The sequence below is a fragment of the Erythrolamprus reginae genome, chromosome 10 (genome assembly GCF_031021105.1).
Source record: "Erythrolamprus reginae isolate rEryReg1 chromosome 10, rEryReg1.hap1, whole genome shotgun sequence".
NCBI classification, from domain to species: Eukaryota; Metazoa; Chordata; class Lepidosauria; order Squamata; family Dipsadidae; genus Erythrolamprus; species Erythrolamprus reginae.
This window is the reverse complement of record NC_091959.1, coordinates 41,950,585-41,976,035: the sequence shown is the minus strand read 5'-3', so window position 1 is coordinate 41,976,035 and position 25,451 is coordinate 41,950,585. Positions and strand designations below refer to the sequence as shown.

General features: G+C 43.3%; 1 protein-coding gene across 3 annotated transcripts in view; it reads left to right on the top strand.

Annotated features, from left to right (window-relative positions):
• PI4KA (phosphatidylinositol 4-kinase alpha) overlaps positions 1–25,451 on the top strand; it is a 113,367-nt gene that overhangs the window by 73,762 nt on the left and 14,154 nt on the right. For all 3 annotated transcript variants that reach the window (XM_070762829.1, XM_070762827.1, XM_070762828.1), the window contains exons 32-48: positions 824–951; positions 1,775–1,933; positions 4,405–4,556; positions 6,890–6,997; positions 7,552–7,679; positions 8,965–9,084; positions 9,210–9,289; positions 10,625–10,818; positions 13,537–13,627; positions 14,898–15,065; positions 16,918–16,971; positions 18,866–18,986; positions 19,295–19,424; positions 20,361–20,431; positions 22,251–22,323; positions 23,763–23,833; positions 25,124–25,233. In XM_070762829.1, the coding sequence (XP_070618930.1) occupies positions 824–951; positions 1,775–1,933; positions 4,405–4,556; positions 6,890–6,997; positions 7,552–7,679; positions 8,965–9,084; positions 9,210–9,289; positions 10,625–10,818; positions 13,537–13,627; positions 14,898–15,065; positions 16,918–16,971; positions 18,866–18,986; positions 19,295–19,424; positions 20,361–20,431; positions 22,251–22,323; positions 23,763–23,833; positions 25,124–25,233 (1,958 nt within the window). The remainder of the gene's footprint in view (positions 1–823; positions 952–1,774; positions 1,934–4,404; positions 4,557–6,889; positions 6,998–7,551; positions 7,680–8,964; positions 9,085–9,209; positions 9,290–10,624; positions 10,819–13,536; positions 13,628–14,897; positions 15,066–16,917; positions 16,972–18,865; positions 18,987–19,294; positions 19,425–20,360; positions 20,432–22,250; positions 22,324–23,762; positions 23,834–25,123; positions 25,234–25,451) is intronic.

Below are 25,451 nucleotides of genomic sequence, written 5' to 3'. Positions count from 1 at the left end.
TCAGTATACATCTCCGGCATGCAAAATGCATTCTAAACTCACAGGCGAAACTACATAGTTATATTTTTTTTCTAAATGAGCAGGCTGTTGACTTCAAACATCTCCTTATCTCTGGGTCAGGTTCACTCTATTTTAAAACAGTTTTATCATGCAATATAAAAACTAAGTTCTCGGGAGATACGGCAAAAGCATCCATTTGTCTATTTCACTTTGCAGAAAAGCATTCATCATTTCCGGTCAATTCCGGATGTGAAGTAATTTACACACTCGGAATAGCATATTCAAAACCTCTTTCCCCCGAGTTCATCTTTTCTTTTCTCTGACCTCCTAAATCTGGCATTTAACCAAGGACTCTCCTCTACACCCTCATTATCTGAAGAAGTATTACTATGCATACTATCGTCCGATGAATTTTTTATTAAATTCTCACCACTACTATCCTCCTCAGCTTCTCTTAAATCAGGGTAATTTACAGCTTCTACGTCTTCCTCCTCCTCTGAATCTGACATTTCCAAAGGCTGACAGAGGACACTCATAAAAGCAGAACTCACCCTCTCTGAGTGATTGGCCCAAAGTCATCCACCTAGCTTTCATGGCTAAGGCAGGACTAGAACTCACCGTCTCCTAGTGATGATGTAAGATCACTCAGTTGGCTTTCATGGCTAAATTACATGGATTTTTTTTGGCTGAGGAACTCTGGGAATTGAAGTCCACTAGTCTTAAAGTTGCCAAGGTTGGAGATGCCCAGTTTACAGTAGGATAAAGATACGTTTGAAAATACTACACCTCTTTTTAAAGCGAAACGTCTTTGTAAATTTTTCAGACACCGATTCCCAGCTTTTACATCACCTCTGCTGGGGCCCTCTGCGTATGTTCAACGAACTGGTCATGCAGACTGCCCTTGCTTGTTGGGAATGGCTGCTGGCCGCTAAGAACGGTATAGAAGTCCCGGTAAGTTATGAGTTAATTTAGGATCATTTTTCTCTATAATAGTGTTTCTGGAACAAGCAATACATTTAGCAAAGGTCCCCAAATTTAGTGGGACTGGGTTTGATGCATTAACATCATGGATAGATATTCACTCTTTTTCTCTCCTTACCCTGTGTTGATGTTGATATTTATAGATGTTTAGCTGCATTTATTTATATCCCACCTTTATAATTATCTCCGGGACCGCCTTCTGTAATATCTCCGGGACCGCCTTCTGCCGCACGAATCCCAGCGACCGGTTAGGTCCCACAGAGTTGGCCTTCTCCAGGTCCCGTCGACTAAACAATGTCATTTGGCAGGACCCAGGAGAAGAGCCTTCTCTGTGGCGGCCCCGACCCTGTGGAACCAGCTCCCCCCAGATATCAGAGTTGCCCCCACCCTCCTTGCCTTTCGCAAGCTGCTTAAAACCCACCTCTGTCGTCAGGCATGGGGGAATTGAAAATTTTTCCCTTCCCCCTAGGCTTATAGAATTTATACATGGTATGCTTGTTTGTATGATTGGTCTTTTAAATTGGGGTTTTTTAGATTATTTTTTAATAGTAGATTTGTTACATTGTCTTCTTTATTGTTGTCAGCCGCCCCGAGTCTTCGGAGAGGAGCGGCATACAAATCTAATAAATAAATAAATTATTTTTACAAAAGACTCAAGACAGCAAAAATACCTACTACCGTACTTTTCAGAATATAAGACATACCTTTTTACCCCCCAAAAAAGAGAGTGAAAACTTGGGTGCGTTTTATACACTCATTGAAAGTAGTAATGTTTTTTTTTTTTTTTTTTTAGTTCATGAGAGAGATGGCTGGGGCTTGGCAAATGACCGTGGAGCAGAAATTTGGCCTCTTCTCCACCGAGCAGAAAGAAGCCGATCCTTTAGCCGCCTCCGAAGAAAGCCAACCGGAACCGTGTCCCCCAGAGGTCACCCCACATTACATCTGGATAGAAGCAAGTATTCTCCCCCCCACCATTAATCCAGGTTTTGTTTTGCCTATAACAGCAGAGATAGCTAAGAAGACAGGGCTAAGGGAGACACTTATGATGGTCATGAACAAAAAGGGGAAAATATTTAGTTAGTTATTCATTTATTTGTTTCCTGCCTGTTTTATGTTTACAAATAACTCAAGGCAGTGAACATGTTCAATATGCCTTTCCCCCCTCCAGAGCAATCCTAGGGTGAAAGAGAGTGATTGGCCCAAAGTTACCCAGCTGAGTTTGATGCCTAAAGTAGGACTAGAACTTACTGTTTCCTGGTGATTGGCCCAAAGTCAGCCATCTGTCTTTCAAGCTTAAGGCGGGACTAGAACTCACAGCCGCCTAGTGATTGGCCCAAAGTCACCCAGCCAGCGTTCATGTCCAAAGCAGGACTAGAACTCACAGTCTCCTGGTGATTGGCCCAAAGTCACCCAGCTAGCATTCATGCCTAAGATAGGACTAGAACTCAGAGTCTGCTGCATTCTAGTCTACTGCTTTAGCCACTAGACCAGGGTTGGCAACCTTAAACATTCAAAGAGCGACAAAGGTCCTAAACAGAAGCACCCCCACCCCCCATTGTCTGCATTGGTTGTCGATCAGTTTCCGGTCACAATTCAAAGTGTTGGTTATGACCTATAAAGCCCTTCATGGCACCGGACCAGATTATCTCAGGGACCGCCTTCTGCCGCACGAATCCCAGCGACCAGTTAGGTCCCACAGAGTTGGCCTTCTCCGGGTCCCGTCAACTAAACAATGTCGTTTGGCGGGACCCAGGGGAAGAGCCTTCTCTGTGGCGGCCCCGGCGCTCTGGAACCAACTCCCACCAGAGATTAGAATAGCCCCCACCTTTCGTAAGCTTCTTAAAACCCACCTCTGCCGCCAGGCATGGGGGAACTGAAATACTCTTTCCCCCTAGGCCTTTACAGTTTTATGCATGGTATGTCTGTATGTATGTTTGGTTTTATAATAAGGGTTTTAACTGTTTTAATATTGGATTTTTATATGCTGTTTTTATTACTGTTGTTAGCCACCCCGAGTCTACGGAGAGGGGCGGCATACAAATCCAATAAATAAATAAATAAATTCTGGAGCTGACCAGAAAACCCAACCCTTGCCATAGAGTCTCCTCCTAGCACGCCCTGCCCCCCCCCCCCAAATCGGAAGCTCCTCTTAAAATTGTAACGCCTACCGGCAACAGGGAGGCGCAGCTGATGGATCAAAGAGCCGCATGCGGCTCCAGAGCCACAGGGTTACTGACTCCTACCTTAGACCAGACTAGATTAATAGCTCTTGAAGAATCTCTTTTTGAACTGGCCATCCCCATCTTGCAGGAAATCAAACCTTGGCTTGTTGGGATAGACTAGTGATGGGCTCCTACGAGTACGGTCAGGTACGTAGAACCAGTAGAAAAAAATTGGTCAGGTACGCAGAACCGGTAGAAACATTTGGGTCAGGTACACAAAACCAGTAGAAAAAAATCAATAATTTTTTCTCTTTTTTTCCCTTCTGGACTCTGAGTATGTTTTTCCTATCGCAGTAAATGAGGTTGAATGTGTATAATTTTAGAAGAGCTGTGCGTATGTGTGTCTGTACATACACATACAGTTTATATAGTAGATAATGTATATTTTTGTGTGCCTGTGTGTAATATATATCCCAGCGGCCGATAAGGTCCCACAGAGATGGCCTTCTCCGAGTCCCGTCGACAAAACAATGTCATTTGGCGGGCCCCAGGGGAAGAGCCTTCTCTGTGACGGCCCCGGCCCTCTGGAATCAATTCCCCCCAGAGATTAGAACAGCCGCCACCCTCCTTGTCTTTCGCAAGTTACTCAAGACCCACCTATATCGCCAGGCATGGGGGAACTAAGACATCTCCCCCAGGCTTTCTTATATTTTATGTTTGGTATGTATGTGTTGTATAGTTTTTAATTGTTGGGGTTTTTTATGTAATTTTTATTATTAGATTTGTTCCATTATTATACTGTTTTTAATTGCTGTTGTGAGCAGCCCTGAGTCTTCGGAGGGGGCGGCATACAAATCTAATAAATAATAATAATAATAATAATAATAATAATAATAATAATAATAATAATAATAATATATGTACCACATATGGCATATATATACATAGAATTAAATAGTATATTTTGGATGTTCGGTAATAATAAATAGATAGCGAGATTGTATCTCTTTGAAGCGAGGAGAGGCCAGGCACCCTAATCCAAACCCTTGACATGAGTGACGTCAAGTTGGACAACTTTAAGCCAATCACATTAGCTTTAAGCTACTCCCCAATCACATGATCATCAAGCCACTCCCACCTGATCACATGGCTGGCAAGCCACACCCACAAAATAAGCCATGACCACAGTGTGGCAGTAAAAAAATTTGCAGCCCTTCACTGGGACAGACCGACGTCTTAACTTTTGGTTCCGTGTCGACAGTTTTTGGGGCAGAGATTTGAAATTGCGAAGTACTGCAGTTCGGATCAAGTGGAGATCTTTGCCAGCTTACTCCAGAGGTCGCTGTCTTTGAATATCGGCGGATCGAAGGGGAGCATGAATCGCCACGTGGCAGCCATCGGGCCCCGTTTTAAGTAAGTGAAACACGCACTTACCTATTCGTTTATTTACGTTTTTTTCAGAGGCAGACGCAGGCACAAAGAATGCCGAAGAGAGAGTTTTACTTTTGAGTTTCCCTGTCAGATGTGCACGGAACTGATTTTCTCAGATTCTCGCAGTTGTCCGCTCTTCATTTTTTTAAAATTTGAAATAAATTTTTATTTATAAACATATATACACATAACACACAAAACAAAGACATTTGAAAACATTGGACATTTGTGTAGCAAGTCTGTGTTACAATTCTTATTGTGCTCACCTACTACTACACAACTTTTTTACACATTTATTATAAACCAGTTTTATATATAATAAACATATTTTATATATCTAATTTTACCTAATATATCTAATTTTTTCTTTTAAATTCATATTCACCAACACTCTGCAGTCTGCATTGGTTGCCGATCAGTTTCCGGTCACAATTCAAAGTGTTGGTTATGACCTATAGCCCTTCATGGCACCGGACCAGAATATCTCCGGGACTGCCTTCTGCCGCACAAATCCCAGCGACCAGTTAGGTCCCACAGAGTTGGCCTTCTCCGGGTCCCGTCAACTAAACAATGTTGTTTGGCGGGACCCAGGAGAAGAGCCTTCTCTGTGGTGGCCCCGACCCTCTGGAACCAACTCCCCCCAGATATCAGAGTTGCCCCCACTCTCCTTGCCTTTCATAAGCTCCTTAAACCCCACCTCTGTCGTCAGGCATGGGGGAATTGAGACTTTCCCTCCCCCTAGGCTTATAAAATTTATGCATGGTATGTTAGTTTGTATGATTGGTTTCTAAATTGGGGTTTTAAATTAACTTAAATTAACATCTTTGATTGTGTTCAATTCAGTTTTTAAGTGCTCCTGGTCAGCTAGGCGTTTGGTTCTGGTGATGAGAGTTTTGGCTATTGAGGTGATTTGTGCGGGGTGGTGGTGGGAGTGTGCATTTAGATAACTCAGAACAATCTACATACATATACCCGTTTCGGTGAAATCACATCCACCATCATCAGGCTGAAGTTTCCAAGCTTCGTGCTGTTGTAAAATGGAATGTCTGCAACTGTCATTTCTTCCTAGTGTATAGTGTGGGGTGGAGATTTGGTTTGAATGTAGCAAATAGATTGGGTGATTATGTTTCAGTGATCTGATTGGTTGGTGTAATCATAATTATTAGAAGGATTGACATGGTGATTTTATGAAGTGTTTTTTGTTTAAGGCTGGTTTCCAAATTTCAAAAGTCCAAAATCATAATTATTAGAAGGATTGAATGGTGATTTTTATGAAGTGTTTTTTTTGTTTAAGGCTGGTTTCCAAATTTCTGGTAGGCGGGACGTGTCATCTCTTTTATTCATGCACAGGGGGCTCCTTTCAATTTCTATGGCTTCTAGGGCAATTCTTCTATATAAATTCTCTGTTTTGTGATTATGATTTTGGACTTTTGAAATTTGGAAACCAGCCTTAAACAAAAAACACTTCATAAAATCACCATGTCAATCCTTCTAATAATTATGATTACACCAACCAATCAGATCACTGAAACATAATCACCCAATCTATTTGCTACATTCAAACCAAATCTCCACCCCCACACTATACACTAGGAATCACATTCACCATCATCAGGCTGAAGTTTCAAGCTTCGTGCTGTTGTAAATATGGAATTTCCATATTTCCATATTTACAACAGCACGAAGCTTAAAACTTCAGCCTGATGATGGTGAATGTGATTTCACCGAAACGTCGCATAGACACTCAAAATATTACACGGGGCAAAACCCGAACTCAGAACAATCTACATACATATACCCGTGAAAATGTACGAAAACAAATATATATATATATAAAGTATGTGTGTGTGTGTGTGTGTGTTCATTTTTTTGAAGAAAATATAGCATCTATATTTATTAATGTTTTTCCAAGGGGATGAAAAGGAGGGTCTTGATCCCCCCCTTGTTCTTTTACTCATCGAAATAAGGTGGGAGGGAATTCCCAGGATGCAGCATCGCTTTTATCGTGCTGCCATTTCACTTTATATTTATAAGAGCCGTGGTGGTGCAGTGGTTAGAGTGCAATACTGCAGGATACTTTGGCTGACTGCTGGCTGACTTGCAGTTTGGCAGATCGAATTTCACCCAGGCTCAAGGTTGACTCAGCCTTCCGTCCTTCCCACGTGGGTAAATTGAAGGCCCAGATTGTTGGGCCAATAGGCTGACTCTGTAAACCGCTAAGTCTATTGCTATTATATTGCACAGATCTCTTCCTGTGTGACCCTTTTGCGTCTCCTGCCCAAAGATTCTGATGGAATTCTTTTGGACTCTTTTAGGCTCTTAACGCTGGGGCTCTCTCTGCTGCATGCCGATGTCATCCCAAACGCAACGATTCGCAATGTCTTGAGGGAGAAGATATATTCCACGGCGTTTGATTACTTCAGGTATTTGCCCTCTTCCTCCTCCTCCTTCCATTTCTCCTTTCTTCTCCTTCTTCTCCTCCTCTTCCCATTCTCCTCCACCTACCCCCCTTTCCCCCTCTTCTTCTTCTCCAACTCTTCCTCCTCCCCTTCCCCTTTTTCTCCTTCTTCTTCTCCTCCCACTTCTCTTTCTCCTCTTCTCCTCCTTTCCTTCCCCCTTCTCCTTCCTCCTTTTCTTCCCCTTCTCCTCCCCTTCTCCTTCTCCTTCCACTTATCCTTCTCTTTCTCCTCCTCTTCTTTCCGCTTCTACTTCCACCTCCGCCTTCTCTTCCTCTTTCTCCTTCCACTTCTCCTTCCCTTTCCTTCTCCTCCTCTTCCCCGTCTCCTCCTCGTCCTTCCCCTTCTCTTCCCCCTTCTCCTCCTCTTCTCCTTCCAGTTACATCAGAGTTCAGATGAGGAAGGAGCAGGGGAGCCCCAAAGCTAGTTCACAGCACACCCAAGACATGATGACCTGCAAAGCGTGAGTTTTCTTGCCAAAATGCCTCTCTTATGCTGATGTCGTTTGCCCTCCATTGAAGCTCCGCCCCCAAGTGTCCAACTCAAGGAGAGAAGAGGCTGCGCGAGGACATCATCATCCTCATCAAATTCTGGACGGCAATGTTCTCCGACAAGAAATACTTAACCGCCAGCCAGCTTGTGCCTCCAGGTATGTAGGAGAAGGGAGTTAAGCAAGTCATTAGCCTGGAATCGTTACATTCCCACAAAGGGTCTAAGCCCAACCCCTCCAGAAATGGTTCGACATCACTGTTATAGGCAAATGCTCTCCATGCTACCCTGTCAAGCTCAACTTCTTTCAGTTGTTGGATGCATCCGATCTCTGTATCCGGTTTTGATGCTATCAAGCCAGCAAGTTCTTTGCTTGCCTCTTCTTCTTGTTCCAGTAACCCAGAGGTCAGCAACCCACGGCTCTGGAGCCGCATGTGGCTCTTTCATCCCTCTGCTGCAGCTCCACTGTTGCTGGTTGACTCCACAATTGATAGGGCTTTTGCTTAAGACAGGTAGAGGAAAAAGGATCCTTCAGATCGTGCAGAATGCAGCTGCGAGAGCAATCATGGGCTTCCCCAAAAATGCCCATATAACACCAACACTCCGCAGTCTGCATTGGTTGCCGATCAGTTTCCGGTCACAATTCAAAGTGTTGGTTATGACCTATAAAGCCCTTCATGGCACTGGACCAGATTATCTCAGGGACCACCTTCTGCCGCACGAATCCCAGCGACCAGTTAGGTCCCACAGAGTTGGCCTTCTCCATGTCCCGTCAACTAAACAATGTCGTTTGGCAGGACCCAAGGGAAGAGCCTTCTCTGGTGGCCCCGGCCCTCTGGAACCAACTCCCCCCGGAGATTAGAATTGCCCCCACCCTCCTTGCCTTTCGGAAGCTCCTTAAAACCCACCTCTGCCATCAGGCATGGGGGAACTGAGATACTCTTTCACCCTAGGCCTTTACAATTTATGCATGGTATGTTTGTTTCTATGTATGATTGCTTTTAAAATAAGGGTTTTTTAGTTGTTCTAGTATTGGATTTACATGCTGTTTTTTATTATTGTTGTTAGCCGCCCCAAGTCTACGGAGAGGGGCGGCATACAAATCCAATAAATAAATAAAATAAATGAATAAATAAATCCTGCGCTAGGAGGAGACTCTATGGTGGGGGGACCGACTTCCGGTCAGCAGAAGAAAAAGGATGCTGCACTAGGAGGAGACTCTATGCAGGGGGAATCAGACTTCCGGTTGGCTCCAGAATTATCTAGATATCTAGATAATATCTAGAAAAGTTCTTAAGTAGAGGCGTTCTTAAGTGGAGGTACCACTGTATTTATAATACCTAAAGTTATTGAAATATTATATGTAAATAAATTAAACACTGTGCTATTGCTATCGATTGTCCGGCTTGGTGCCAAAGGGATGCTTTTTTAAAAAAAACCTTTAGATAACCAAGACACCCGGAGCAATCTCGACATCACCGTGGGCTCCCGACAGCAAGCTACCCAGGGATGGATCAACACCTACCCTTTATCCAGCGGCATGTCGACCATCTCCAAAAAATCAGGTGGGTCTTTAAAAAAACCCAAAAAACCAGTAAAGATTCTGGGCTCGGTTATGGTTGTAAAATTGAGGGTGATGTGTACATTTAGCAAATAAAGAAATTCACATGGTGTGTGTTGTCTTTCGAAGGAATGTCTAAGAAGACGAATCGAGGCACTCAGCTCCACAAATACTACATGAAAAGGAGAACTCTGCTGCTCTCACTTCTGGTAAGTCTCTTCCCCTAAACCAGGAGTCGGCAACCTGCGGCTCTGGAGCTGCATGTGGCTCTTTCATCCCTCTGCTGCAGCTCTCTGTTGCAGGTCGGTAAAAGGAAAAGACGCCATGCTAGGAGGAGAACTCTATGGTGGGGGAACCACGCTAGGAGGAGATTCTATTGGGGGGGCAGAATTGAATGGGGGGCTTCCTGTTAGGACTTTTGTGGCTTTTTGAGTATTTAAGGTTACCGACCTCTGCCATAAACCAAGCACAGGCTCAAGAGAACTTTGATAAATCATAACATGTGTTCGGCCCCAAATCTCTCTCCTTCCTTCCTTCCTTCCTTCCTTCCTTCCTTCCTTCCTTCCTTCCTTCCTTCCTTCCTTCCTTCCTTCCTTCCTTTCCTCCCTCCCTCCCTCTCTCCCTCCCTCCCTCCCTTCCTTGTTTTTTCCTTTCTTCCCTCTTTCTTTCTTTTTCTTCCTTCCTTATTCATTTATTTACCTAGACCTCTATGCTGCTCAATCCCATGGGACTCAGGGCTGCTTGCAATAATATAGAAATACAATATAATAATAATAATAATAAGTCAAATATAAATACCAAGCAATTAAAAACTCCATTATAAAACCTACAATACAGTCCAATCAAAACAACACACATACCAAGCAACATAATTCCTTCCTTCTCTCCCTCCTTCTTTCTTTCTTTCTCTCTCTCTTTCTTTCTTTTCTTTTCTTTTTTTTCTTTTCTTTCCATCTCTCCTGGCCAATGTTTGTTTGTTTGTTTTATCGAAGTAATTTCTGTACAACTAGTTAAAATCCCCAGCCCTTCCTTCCTCCCTCCCTCCCTCCCTCCCTCCCTCCCTCCCTCCCTCCCCTCCCCTCCCTCCCCTCCCCTCCCTCCCTCCCTCCCTCCCTCTTTTCTTTCTTTCTTTCTTTCTTTCTTTCTAAGGCTACAGAGATTGAGCTATTGCTATTCTTTCTTTTCTTTTCTTATTCTTTCTTTCCATCTCTCCTGGCCAATGTTTGTTTGTTTGTTTTATCGAAGTAATTTCTGTACAACTAGTTAAAATCCCCAGCCCTTCCTTCCTCCCTCCCTCCCTCCCTCCCTCCCTCCCTCCCTCCCCTCCCTCCCCTCCCTCCCTCTTTTCTTTCTTTCTTTCTAAGGCCACAGAGATTGAGCTATTGCTATTCTTTCTTTTCTTTTCTTTTCTTTTCTTATTCTTTCTTTCCATCTATCCTGGCCAATGTTTGTTTGTTTGTTTTATCAAAGTAATTTCTGTACAACTAGTTAAAATCCCCAGCGCTTCCTTCCTTCCTTCCTTACTTTCTTTCTTTCTTTCAAAGGCTACAGAGATTGAGCGTCTCATCACTTGGTATAATCCTCTTTCATCTCCGGAACTGGAGCTGGACCAGACCGGCGAGAACAGTGTTGCCAACTGGCGGTCCAAATACATCAGCCTGAGTGAGAAACAGTGGAAGGATAACGTGAACCTGGCCTGGAGCATCTCCCCTCACCTTGCAGTGCAGCTTCCCACCAGGTGAGCCCCTTGCCCTCGGTTACAAAATTAGTCACTTTGCAATCAGGTAGCCCTCGACATACGACCACAATTGGTCGTATGTCCAAGTGCTGCCTGTATGTTGGGTGAGACAAGTAGGATTCCCTTGGGTACCATTTGTTGGGGATTATTTATTTATTTATTTATTCATTCATTCATTCATTCATTCATTCATTCATTCATTCGATTTTTTATGCCGCCCTTCTCCTTAGACTGAGGGCGGCTTACAACATGTTAGCAATAGCACTTTTTAACAGAGCCAGCATATTGCCCCCACAATCCGGGTCCTCATTTTACCCACCTGGAAAGGATGAAAGGCTGAGTCAGTATTATTATTATTATTATTATTATTATTATTATTATTATTATTAATTAGATTTGTATGCCGCTCCTCTCCGTAGACTTGGGGCGGCTCACAACAATAACAAAGACAATGTAAGAACAAATCTAATAATTTAAAAAAACCCATTATTAAAAGCAAACATACACACAAACATACCATTTATAAACTGTATAGGCCCAGGGGAGATGTCTCAGTTCCCCCATGCCTGATGGCAGAGATGGGTCTTAAGAACTTTACGAAAGGCAAGGAGGGTGGGGGCAGTTCTAATCTCCGGGGGGAGCTGGTTCCAGAGGTTCGGGGCCACCACAGAGAAGGCTCTTCTCCTGGGTCCCGCCAAACGACATTGTTTAGTCGACGGGACCTGGAGAAAGCCAACTCTGTGGGACCTAACCGGTCGCTGGGATTCGTCCGGCAGAAGACGGTCCCGGAGATATTCTGGTCCGAAGGGATCATAGGATCAAGGGAAAGGGAAGGTTTTGCTTTCTCTTTCTACTCATGATCTCCATGGGCCACTGTGTGGACTCGATGAGCTTTGGCCTGATTCAGCATGGCTCTTTTTATCTTCTTATGTTCTTATAATTGAGCCCAAACATCCATTTGCTAAACAGGGTGAAACTAAGTGAGTTTCGCCACATTTTACAAAACAATTTGTTAAGGAAATCTCTGAAGTTGTTATGTTAGGAACACTGTTGTTAAGTGAATCCCCCACAGACTTTGCTGATCAGAAGGTCGCAAAAGAGGATCATGTGTGCAGGCTCTCTGATAGGAGCCTCCCGAAAATTCAAGGGTACAAATTTCAGACACACACACGTTTGAAAATTCAAAACAATGTTCTTTATCTTTATGGGGCTACCTTTGAAAAAGGTTCGGAAACTTCAGATCATGCAGAATGCAGCTGCGAGAGCAATCATGGGCTTTCCCAAATATGCCCATGTTACACCAACACTCCGCAGTCTGCATTGGTTGCCGATCAGTTTCCGATCACAATTCAAAGTGTTGGTTATGACCTATAAAGCCCTTCATGGCACCGGACCAGAATATCTCAGGGACCGCCTTCTGCTGCACGAATCCCAGTGACCAGTTAGGTCCCACAGAGTTGGCCTTCTCCGGATCCCATCAACTAAAGAATGTCGCCTGGCGGGACCCAGGGGAAGAGCCTTCTCTGTGACGGCCCCGGCCCTCTGGAACCAACTCCCCCCAAAGATTAGAATTGCCCCCACCCTCCTTGCCTTTCGTAAGCTGCTTAAAACCCACCTCTGCCGTGAGGCATGGGGGAATTGAGACCTTCTTCCCCCTAGGCCTTTACAATTCTATGCATGGTATGTATGTATGTATGTTTGGTTTTTTATGTTAATGGGTTTTTAATTGTTTCTAACATCAGACTACTATTGTACACTGCTTTATTGTTGCTGTTAGCCGCCCCGAGTCTCCGGAGAGTGGCAGCATACTGAATAAATGAATGAATGAATGAATGAATGTCAAAATAAACTAAGCACTCTTTTTGTATTGCAAAGAGCACTCTTCCCAAAACAACCAGATTGTCTGTACAATTTCCCTTAAGCAATCATTACGTACTTAGCCAGTAGCTGTGGAGAAACTTCACACCCCTTCTTCTTCCAAGGAAGGGAGATGATACATACACACACACGCTGTTCTGCTTTGGTTTCAAAGGCCTGAAAAAGCAACAAAGTCCAGCACACAAGATTCCTGACGAAACTGCAACAGATATTCTTCCACAACGGCCAAACCCACATGCTGTTATTTATAGCAGCAGCCCTAATTACTGGAGCCCCATTCAAACACAGGTGGCCTCCCTTATTTCCTGTGAAATGTTCTTACTTGGTCTCTTCTACGCATAATCCTGCGCTTGCGTGGGTCCAAAATGTCATCATCTGAAGCTATAGAAGATAAGGAAAATTGACTGCCTTGGCTGTGTGCCAAGCCCTCCTCTGCCGAGTCACTCCCACCTTCTCCTTCGTCCGAGGAAACTAAACTCTGATCTGATTCTGTTGGCAATAACACAGGCCTGTGACATGTTGAAGTTTCCCCTGCATCCACCTCCCCACTCCCTGGGGCAGGAGCTGGGCCACAGCCAACCACAACAATGTGATCCCATGGGGACGCTGCAACCGTCATAAATCCAAGTCATTTGTCAAGTGGCTGGATCTTGATCACACTTGTCCACGATCCAAATAGATCATGGGGTTGCTACGATAGTCAGAAGTGAGAAAAATGATCTTAAGTCACTCTTTTCGGCACCCGTTGTAACTTGGAATGGTCACTAAAGGAACAGTTCTAAGTTCTACTTACCGGTCGTAAGTAGAGGACTCCCAGCTTGTCTCCTGTCGGTCTCTTAGATTTAAAAACACAGAAGCGATTGGGATGGAAGTGACGCGTCTAGTTCGCTTGGACCCTGGAGCCGTGAGTGACGTGCCGGAAGCCATCAAGGTGAGTCAAGCTTTTGATCAGAGAATTGTGGCCAGAACATTGATCCAGGTCTTTGTTTCCAGAGATAAAAAGGTCAGCTTGATTTGGCTTCGGTTAACCACATTGGGGGGTTTCATCTTCTTTCAATGGACCCCGTATAATCCCTTGCATCGGGGTGGAGTCTGGGCAGTTGAATGGAGCTGAGTATTTACTGCCCAGATGCCCTTCCTGACGCCAATGCGGAACTTTGTTCAGCAGATATATTCTCATTGTGCCCAGAGAGAGAAATATCTGCCTCTACCTAGGATCAAACTCACAGCCTCTTGAGTATATAAGTCTAAATTATATTCTATTCTGCTCTAATTCTGTTCTGCTCTATTCTGCTCTAATTCTATTCTGTTCTGCTCTGCTCTAATTTTATTCTATTCTATTCTACTCTTCTATCCTACCCTACCCTACCCTTGCTCCTGTTCTGTTCTATTCTGCTCTAATTATATTCTGCTCTGCTCTAATTCTATTCTATTCTATTCTATTCTATTCTATTCTACTCTTCTACCCTACCCTACACTTGCTCCTGTTCTGTTCTGTTCTATTCTGCTCTAATTATATTCTGCTCTGCTCTAATTCTATTCTATTCTATTCTATTCTATTCTACTCTTCTACCCTACCCTACCCTACACTTGCTCCTGTTCTGTTCTATTCTGCTCTAATTATATTCTGCTCTGCTCTAATTATATTCTATTCTATTCTATTCTATTCTACTCTTCCATCCTACCCTACCCTATACTTGCTCCTATTCTGTTCTATTCTATTCTGCTCTAATTATATTCTGTTCTGCTCTGCTCTAATTATATTCTATTCTACTCTTCTATCCTACCCTACCCTACATTTGCTCCTATTCTGTTCTGTTCTGTTCTAATTCTGTTCTGTTCTATTCTATTATTTCTATCCTACCCTATCCTACACATACTCTTATTCTGTTCTATTCTGCTCTAATTCTATTCTGCTCTCATTCTATTCTATTATATATTATTTCTATTTATTCTATTCTATTCTAATTCTATTATTTCTATTTCTATATATTCTATTTTATTACTTATTTCTACTCTACTCTATTTTATTCTAGCCATGATGGTGCATTGGTTAGAATGCAGCATTGCAGGCTAACTCGCTGCTCATTGCCTTAGAGAAGGCTGTAAAGCTCTGTGAAGTGGCATATAAATCTAAGTGCTATTGCTATCGGGGTTCACGTGTGTGTATGCAATTCTCCCCCCCCCCCCTTGCTTTTCAGTATCTTGTTACTTGGCACACCATCGATGCTGATGCTCCAGAGCTCAGTCACATCCTGTGCTGGACCCCCACCGACCCACCGACGGGCCTCTCCTATTTCTCCAGCATGTACCCTCCTCATCCTTTGACAGCTCAATACGGGGTAAAAGTGCTCCGGTCCTTCCCTCCGGTAAGTAAGACATTTGCCAGAAAAGATCTTACAGTGTTTTTGTGCTGATACACTAGAGATCCTCGGTTCCTAAATGATCCCCTCTGCATTTTTCCCAACTTCACTTTGGAATGGAATGGAATTCTTTATTGGCCAAGTGGGATTGGACACACAAGGAATTTGTCTTTGGTGCGTGTGCTCTCAGTGTACATAAAATAAAAGATACGTTTGTCAGGAATCAAGGTAAAACACTTAAATGATAGTTGTAGGATATAAATAAGCAATCAAATCATAGAATGGAATGGGAAGGAGAGGAAAGGAAAGGAGGAACGAGGAAGGGAAGGGAAAGAGAAGGGAAGGAAGGAAGGGAAAGGAGAGGAGATGAAAGGAAAGGAAAGAGGAACGAGGAAGGGAATGGAAAGAGAAGGGAAGGAAGGAAGGGAAAGGAGAGGAAAGGAAAGGAAAGAAAAGGGGAATGGGGAAGGGAAAGGAAGGGAAGGGAGAGGAGATGAGATGAAAGGAAAGGAGAGGAAAGAGGAACAAGGAAGGGAATGGAAAGAGAAGGGAAAGGAGAGGAAAGAAAAGAAAAGGGGAATGGGGAAGGGAAAAAGAAGAGAAGGAAGGAAGGGAAAGGAGGAACGAGGAAGGGAAGGGAAAGAGAAGGGAAGGAAGGAAGGGAAAGGAGAGGAGATGAAAGGAAAGGAAAGAGGAACGAGGAAGGGAATGGAAAGAGAAGGGAAGGAAGGAAGGGAAAGGAAAGGAAAGAAAAGGGGAAAGGGGAAAGGAAGGGAAGGGAGAGGAGATGAGATGAAAGGAAAGGAAAGGAAAGAGGAACAAGGAAGGGAATGGAAAGAGAAGGGAGGGAAGGAAGGGAAAGGAGAGGAAAGAAAAGAAAAGGGGAATGGGGAAGGGAAAAAGAAGGGAAGGAAGGGAGAGGAGATGACAGGAAAGGAAAGAGGAACGAGGAAGGGAATGGAAAGAGAAGGGAAGGAAGTAAAGGAGAGGAGAGGAGAGGGGGGAAAAGGGGAATGGGGAAGGGAAAGGAAGGGAAGGAAGGGATAGGAGATGAGAGGAAAGGAAAGAGTTGGGGTGGCGCAGCAGGTAGAATCTTGTACTGCAGGCGACTGAAGTTGACTGTAAATCTGTAGGTCAGCGGTTCAAATCTCATCACTGGCTCAAGGTTGATTCAGCCTTTCATTCTTCCGAGGGGGATAGGCTGGCTCTGTTCAAAAGTGCTATTGCTAACATGTTGTGAGCCACCCTGAGTCTAAGGAGAAGGGCAGCATAAAAATCGAATAAAGAAAGGAAAGGAAAGGCAGAGCAGGGCAGGGCAGTGTTCCATTACCTAAGGGGTTGTCACAGAGAAGAGGGGTCAACCTATTTCCCTAAGCATCTGGTCACTGGACAAGAAACAATGGAATGGAACTAATCAAGCAGAGAAGCAACGTAGAACTAAGGAGAAGTTTCCTGACAGTTAAAACAACTAACCAGAAGAACAGCTTGCCTCAAGAAGTTGTGGGTGCTCCAACAGTGGAAGTTTTTAAGAAAGGATTTGACAACTCATTTGTCTGAAATGGTATAAGGTCTCCTGTTTAAGCAGGGAGTTGGACTAGAAGACCTCCGAGGTCCCTTTCAGTTCCATTCTGATTGATTGATTGACTGATTGACTGATTGACTGATTGACTGATTGACTGATTGACTGACTGACTGACTAACAATTTGGGTGCTTGGCAACTAGCATGTAATGAAAAAAAATGGAGCTCTTTGCCTGGGAATGATGGAAGGAGATGCTCTTGAAGATAGAATGTCGGTACTTTGACAAAAAAAGAAATCCTAACTTCTTTTTCCTCCTTCTCTTTCCCTCCACCCCTAGGATGCTATTCTATTCTACATTCCACAGATTGTGCAAGCTCTTCGATACGACAAGGTAAGGGCAGATAAAGACTGCAAGGCATTTGTTAAGGGATGTCCTGGGTCAGATGAGTTTAGGGCTATCCAATATCTGTTGGCCACCTGATGTTTTCTCACTGGAAGGTGCTGTGGGTTGAATTTTAGGGCTTTTTCCATGCAATACTCTCCCACTCGGGTTCTTTGGCATGCAGTAAATGTTCAGGTTCAGTCATTTGGATGGATGGGTGGATGGATGGTTGGGAGAACTTGAGACGAGAGAAAAATGATATTCAGATGGATATCTAGATTTAGGTAAAGATGATAGAGATCTAGAGAGGTGATATGTAAGTGGGAGGGTGAATGGATAGATAGAAAAAGAGAAAGAGATAGATAGATAGATAGATAGATAGATAGATAGATAGATAGATAGATAGATAGATAGATAGAAACATAGAAGACTGACGGCAGAAAAAGACCTCATGGTCCATCTAGTCTGCCCTTATACTATTTCCTGTATTTTATCTTACAATGGATATATGTTTATCCCAGGCATGTTTAAATTCAGTTACTGTGGATTTACCAACCACGTCTGCTGGAAGTTTGTTCCAAGCATCTACTACTCTTTCAGTGAAATAATATTTTCTCACGTTGCTTTTGATCTTTCCCCCAACTAACTTCAGATTGTGTCCCCTTGTTCTTGTGTTCACTTTCCTATTAAAAACACATCCCTCCTGGACCTTATTTAACCCTTTAACATATTTAAATGTTTCGATCATGTCCCCCCTTTTCCTTCTGTCCTCCAGACTATACAGACTGAGTTCATGAAGTCTTTCCTGATACGTTTTATGCTTAAGACCTTCCACCATTCTTGTAGCCCGTCTTTGGACCCGTTCAATTTTGTCAATATCTTTTTGTAGGTGAGGTCTCCAGAACTGAACACAGTATTCCAAATGTGGTCTCACCAGCGCTCTATATAAGGGGATCACAATCTCCCTCTTCCTGCTTGTTATACCTCTAGCTATGCAGCCAAGCATCCTACTTGCTTTTCCTACTGCCCAACCACACTGGTCACCCATTTTGAGACTGTCAGAAATCAGTACCCCTAAATCCTTCTCTTCTGAAGTTTTTGCTAACACAGAACTGCCAATGCAATACTCAGATAGATAGATAGATAGATAGATAGATAGATAGATAGATAGATAGATAGATAGATAGATAGATAGATAGATAGATAGATAGATATGGATGGGTTGATATGGATGGGTAGATATGGATAGAGTCAAGTTGAGATAGACAGACAGACATGAATAGATAGGTATGAATGTAGATGGATGGATCGATGGAGAAATAGACAGATGGTATAAGGATCTGCCTCGACTCAATGAGTAAGAGCCGAGGTGACGCAGCAGGTAGAGTGCTGTACTGCAGGCCAGTGAAGCTGACTGTAGATCTGTAGGTCAGCGGTTCAAATCTCATCACCAGCTCAAGGTTGACTCAGCCTTCCATCCTTCCGAGGTGGGTCAAATGAGGACCCGGATTGTGGGGGCAACAGGCAGGCTCTGTTAAAAAGTGCTGTTGCTAACATGTTGTAAGCCGCCCTGAGTCTAAGGAAAAGGGCGGCATAAAAATCAGATAGATAGATAGATAGATAGATAGATAGATAGATAGATAGATAGATAGATAGATAGATAGATAGATAGATATGGATAGATGGATAGATAGATAGAGAGAGAGAGTGAGATGGATGGATAGATAGAAGGATGGATGGATGGATGGATAGATAGATAGATAGAGATAGATAGAGATAGATAGATAGATAGATAGATAGATAGATAGATAGATAGATTCATTCATTCATTCATTCATTCATTCATTGTTTCTACGATGCTTGTATAAACTACAAGAAGACCTGCCCTGTTGTATTTTCTCAGATGGGTTATGTCAGGGAGTACATCCTCTGGGCAGCGTCCAAGTCCCAGCTGCTGGCTCACCAGTTCATTTGGAATATGAAGACCAACATCTACCTTGACGAAGAGGCACACCAGAAGGACCGTGAGTGGACCACACTTGGGGGATGTTGCGCTACCCTCCTCCTCCTCCTTTTCCATTCCACAAAGCCCACTCCTTTCTAACACTGATAATGTTACCTAGTTGAGCCATGAAATGTCTGCAAGAAAATAAGAGTTCAGAAACCAATGACCCCACAGTCTTCTTCCTCCTGTCCACAAAGCCCACTCCTTTCTAGCACTGATGATGCTACTTAATTGAGCCGTGAAACGCCCGGCAGAAAACCCTCAAGCTCTCAGAGAGTACTGAGGACTTCACAAACTTCGTTCTCCTCCTCTTCCTCTTTTATGTAGCTGACATTGGAGAACTGCTGGAGCAGCTGGTCGAGGAAATAACTGGCTCATTGTCTGGTCCAGCCAAGGAGTTTTACCAACGAGAATTTGACTTTTTCAACAAAATCACCAACGTTTCCGCCATCATCAAGTGAGTACGAAGGCAGAGGCATACAAAAATTTATTTCCTTGCATTTCCTTGTTAGTGGTGGCCTAGAGGTGGAGCTCTCGCCTCACAATCAGCCGGCTGTGAGTTTGATCCTAGGTAGAGGTAGATATTTCTCTCTCTGGGCACAACGGGAATATATCTGCTGAACAAAACTCTGCATTGGCGACACTGGTCTCCATTCAGTTGCCCAAGACTCCACCCCTATGCAAGGGTTTACAGGGTGTTTAAAAGAAGATGAGATTGAATTGGACCTTATAACTTCAGATCGTGCAGAATGCAACTGCGAGAGCAATCATGGCCTTTCCTAAATACGCCCATGTCACACCAACACTCCGCAGTCTGCATTGGTTGCCGATCAGTTTCCGGTCACAATTCAAAGTGTTGGTTATGACCTATAAAGCCCTTCATGGCACCGGACCAGAATATCTCCGGGACCGCCTTCTGCCGCACGAATCCCAGCGACCAGTTAGGTCCCACAGAGTTGGCCTTCTCCGGGTCCCGTCAACTAAACAATGTCGTTTGGCGGGACCCAGGGGAAGAGCCTTCTCTATGGCGGCCCCGACCTTTTGGAACCAACTCCCCCCAGATATTGCCTTTCGTAAGCTCCTTAAAACCACCTCTGCCGTCAGGCATGGGGGAATTGAGACTTTCCCTCCCCCTAGGCTTATAAAATTTATGCATGGTATGTTAGTATGTATGATTGGTTTCTAAATTGGGGTTTTAAATTAACTTAAATATTAGATTTACATTGTATTATTATTGCTGTGAACTGCCCCGAGTCTGCGGAGAAGGGCGGCATACAAATCTGATTAATAAATAAAATGAATAAATAAATAAACAAAACTGAATGTGCCTTGTGGATCAGAATTCATAACTCAAATGCCCTCAATATGTGTTTTTATTTTTCCCCACCCGTAGGCCTTATCCTAAAGGCGAAGAGCGAAAGAAGGCTTGTTTGAACGCTTTATCCGAAGTGAAAGTGCAACCTGGTAAGAAATTAAGGTTTGCAGGGAGTTCTCGACTTATGACTGCAAATCGGCCCAACATTTCTGTTGGTAAAGGTTGTTAAGTGAGTTGCGCCACAATTTAAGACCTTTTTTTTGCCAAAGTTCTTATGTGAATCACTGCAGTTGTTGTGAAGGAGCCTAGTTGTTAAGTGCAGTGTTTCCCAACCTTGGCAACTTGAAGATATTTGGACTTCAACTCCCAGAATTCGGCTGGGGAATTCTGGGAGTTGAAGTCCAGATATCTTCAAGTTGCCAAGGTTGGGAAAAACTGATCAAGTGAATCCGACTTCCCCATTGACTTTAGCAATAGCAATAGCATTTAGACTTATATACCACTTTATAGTGCTTTCACAGCCCTCTCTAAGCGGTTTATAGAATCAGCCTCTTGCCCCCAACAATCTGGGTCCTCGTTTTTACCCACCTCGGAAGGATGGAAGGCAGAGTCAACCTTGAGCCGGTGGTGAGATTTGAACAGCTGAACTTACAGCTAGCAGTTAACTGAAGTAGCCTTCAGTGCTGTACTCTAACCCCTGCGGAGAGAAGCCTCCATGGGGCCTCTCTAAGAATCTCCTGGGAGGAAACAGGGCCTCCACCCTCCCTGTGGTTTCCCCAGTCGCACACATTATCCGAGTCTCCAGAGAGGGCCGGCATACAAATCTAATAAATTAATTATTTGCTTTTATATTGATTCCTATGGGGAAAATTGCTTATTCTTACAAACTTTTCTACTTAACAACCTGGTCATGGAATGAATTAAGTTTGTAAGTAGAGGTACCACTGTATATCCACTGTTTTTTTTAAAAATTATGGGTTTTTAACTTCATATTATTAGATTTGTATTGTACATTGTTTCTATCACTGCTGTGAGCCACCCCGAGTTTACGGAGAGGGGCGGCATACAAATTTAATAGATAGATAGATAGATAGATAGATAGATAGATAGATAGATAGATAGATAGATAGATAGATAGATAGATAGATAGATAGATAGATTTTTATTGGCCAAGTGTGATTGGACACACAAGGAATTTGTCTTGGTGCATATGCTCTCAGCGTACATCAAATAAAATATACATTTGTCAAGAATCATGTGGTACAACACTTAATGATTGTCATAGGGGTCAAATAAGCAATGAAGAAGCAATATTAATAAAAATCTTAGGATATAAGGAACAAGTTACAGTCATACAGTCAACATGGGAGGAAATGGGTGATAGGAATGATGAGAAGAAAAAAAAAGTAGAATACAAGTGCAGATTTAGTAGAAAGTCTGACAGTGTTGAGGGAATTATTTGTTTAGTAGAGTGATGGCGTTCGGAAAAAAACTGTTCTTGTGTCTAGTTGTCTTGCTGTGCAGTGCTCTGTAGCGGCGTTTTGAGGGTAGGAGTTGAAACAATTTGTGTCCAGGATGTGAGGGGTCAGTAAATATTTTCCCCACCCTCTTTTTGACTCGTGCAGTATACAGGTCCTCAATGGAAGGCAGGTTGGCAGCAATTGTTTTTTCTGCAGTTCGAATTCTCCTCTGAATTCTGGGACGGTCTTGTTGGGTTGCAGCACCAAACCAGACGGTTATAGAGGTGCAGATGACAGACTCAATGATTCCTCTTTAGAACTGTATCAGCAGCTCCTTGGGTAGTTTGAGCTTCCTGAGCTGGCGCAGAAAGAACATAGATAGATAGATAGATATCCATCCTAAGATAAAATACAGGAAATAGTATAAGGGCAGACTAGATGGACCATGAGGTTTTTTTCTGCCGCCAATCTTCTACGTTTTTGTTTCTTCTCCCCTTCCCCTAAATAGGTTGCTACCTACCAAGCAATCCAGAAGCGATCGTTCTGGATATTGACTACAAGTCGGGAACACCTATGCAAAGGTATGGCCTGGCATCCTTTTTTCAGCCTGTTTTACTTTGGTTAATATGAATTATTACTATTGTCAGATTTATTCATAAACCGGGAGAGCCGATGGTAACAAGGTCAGCCAGTGAACGGGTATAGCAACTCGGTCAGCCAATGGGAGCTAAATACATCTGAGTCTGTGCAGAGAATCGAAACTGAAGCTCAAAGGCTAGGCGTGGCTGAGCCCACTCTGTACTCTATTTATTTATTTGTTATTTATTATTTAGATTTATATGTCGCCCCCACTCCCGGAGGACTCTGGGTGGCTTACAACCAAATGCAAAGATATAAATACCCCATTAATGCTCTCTACATGGGGCTACCTTTGAAAAGTGTCCAGAAACTACAAATTGTGTAAAATGCAGCCGCGTGACCAGTCATAGGCCTTCCCAGGTATGCCCATGTTTCCAGCATTGGCTGCCGATTGGTTTCCAGACACAATTCAAAGTGTTGGTTTATCTATAAAACCCTACATGGCATCAGACCAGGTTACTTACAGGACCACCTTCTGCTGCAGGAGTTCAAATGACCGGTCAGGTCCCACAGAGTCGGCCTTCTTCAGGTTCCATCAACTAGACAATGTTGCTTGGCGGGGCCTAGGGGAAGGGCCTTCTCTGTGGGGGCCCCGACTTTGTGGAATCAGCTCCCCCCAGAGATTCACACTGCCCCCACCCTCCTCGCTTTCCGTAAGAGTCTTAAGATTCACCTGTGTCGGCAGGCTTGGGGCAATTAGGTCTCAGCTCCCTGGCCGACGAATGATATATATGCTATTTATTTTATTTTATTTATTTTATTTATTTATTCATTTATTTATTATTATTTATTAATCAGATTTGTATGCCGCCCCTCTCCGCAGACTCGGGGCGGCTCACAGCAATTTGTCCAATACACAAATACATAGGAAGAAAAAAGACATATGGTAATATATATAAGGGTAAAAGTGAACTTAGAGGAGAGGATATATGAAAGGAAGAGAATATATATGATAGATGAAAGAAAGGAAAGACAATTGGACAGGGGACAAAAGGCACACCAGTGCACTTATGTACGCCCCTTACTGGCCTCTTAACGAACCTGGAGAGGTCAATCGTGGAGAGTCTAAGGGAGAAATGTTGGGGGTTATTGTTGAATGGGAATGATTGATTTTAATATAATGGGGATTTTAGATTAGATAAGTGGGTTTTATATTAATTGGATTTAGGATTTGTATTGTATTGTTCTTTTTATACATCTTATTTCTATATTTTGCTTTGTGTTAGGATTGTTTTATTTTGTTATTCTTGCCTATAAAGAAGTTTCTTATTTAAATCCATCCTGCTGCCTCAGTCTGTCTGTGTGTGCTTTCCGGATTTAATTTTTTTGCAACCAACTCTGATAACTATTACTGGCATTGACCTGTTCTTCTTCCTTCCAGTGCTGCCAAAGCCCCTTATTTGGCCAAGTTCAAGGTGAAGAGGTGTGGAGTGAGTGAACTTGAAAAAGAAGGTTAGTGCAATGGCCCCTTTTATCACATGTGCCAAAATATTTCAGGAGCTTGGTGGTGGTGGCACTCATGACCACAGAGAGGGCTCTGCGTGCTACCTCTGGCACGCATGCCATAGGTGCGCCATCGTGGCTATAGCGTCCCCTACTCAAGCAGTGGATTGGACTACTGGACCTCCAAGGTCCCTTCCATGGTGAGGTTGAAAGTGGTCTGTAGAGTCTTTTTCTAAGGCCACCCTCTTCAACTTCCTCTCATCCTGGGGTCCAATTCTGGAGGTATGATGGCAGAAAATGTGGCAGCACAGGTCAAATCCTAACTTAAAATGGCATCTGTCTGTCTGTTGGTCTGTCTATCTCTTATCTCTGTCTATCCACTCACCCACTATCTATCTAATCTAATCAATCTAATCTAATCTAATCTATCTATCTATCTATCTATCTATCTATCTATCTATCTATCTATCTATCTATCTATCTATCCAAGGCTTCGGAGAGGGGTGGCATACAAATCTAATAAAAAATTATTATTATTATTATTATCATCTATCTATCTATCTATCTATCTATCTATCTAACTATTTTTCTATCTATCCATCCATCCATCCATCCATCCATCCATCCATCTATCTCTATCTCTGTCTATCCACCCACCCACTATCTATCTAATCTGTCTGTCTGTCTATCTATCTATCTCTATCCATCCATCTATCTTCTACCTCTCGGTCATCTATCTATCATTTATCCATCAAGCCATCATCTATCTATCTATCATCTATCTATCTACCTATATATTCTGTCTACTCTTAGTGCAAGGCAGATTGGAAATATTCCCACAACATAAAAATCACAGCGGAAGAGTTCTACAAAATCTTTGAAGCTCCTTTGGCAATGTTAACGTAGACCAGGGGTCTCTCTCTCTCTCTCACACACACACACACACACACACACACACACACAAACACACACCCTTTTGGACCTCAGGGACCACTACATACATAATTTTAAAACCCGTGGACCACTAACATGATTTTTTAAAAAAAGATAATAAAAATTATTTAGTGCAATATTAAAAAATGCAAATAATTTTTCTGCGGACCACCAAGATTTTCTCACGGGCCACCAGTGGTCCACAGACCAAGTTGGTGATCTTAAAACCCCCTGAGCTCTTCAGCACTTGGGAACACATCACAGAAAAGGCAGAGAATTAACTTGCTGGTTAGAGTCACCTAAACGATATTGCACACGTGTTATTGTTTGAAACGTAACTTCTTCCAAAAAAATATCCCCTTCCAGGTCTGCGTTGTCGTTCAGATTCCATAGATGAAAGTGGAGAAGACGGGAGGGAGAGTAAGAAGATTTGCTGGCAGGCCGCCATCTTTAAAGTGGGCGATGACTGCAGGCAGGTGAGAAAGCTTCAGGATTCAGCACAAATCCCAGCGGCCGATCAGGTCTCCAGGTCCCGTCGACCAGACAATGTCGTCTGGCGTGGCCTAGGGGAAGAGCCTTCTCTGTGGCAGCCCCGGGCCCTCTGGAATCAGCTCCCTCCAGAGATTCGAACTGCTCCCACCCTCCTCGCCTTCCGCAAGAGCCTTAAGACCTATCTATGTCGCCAGGCATGGGG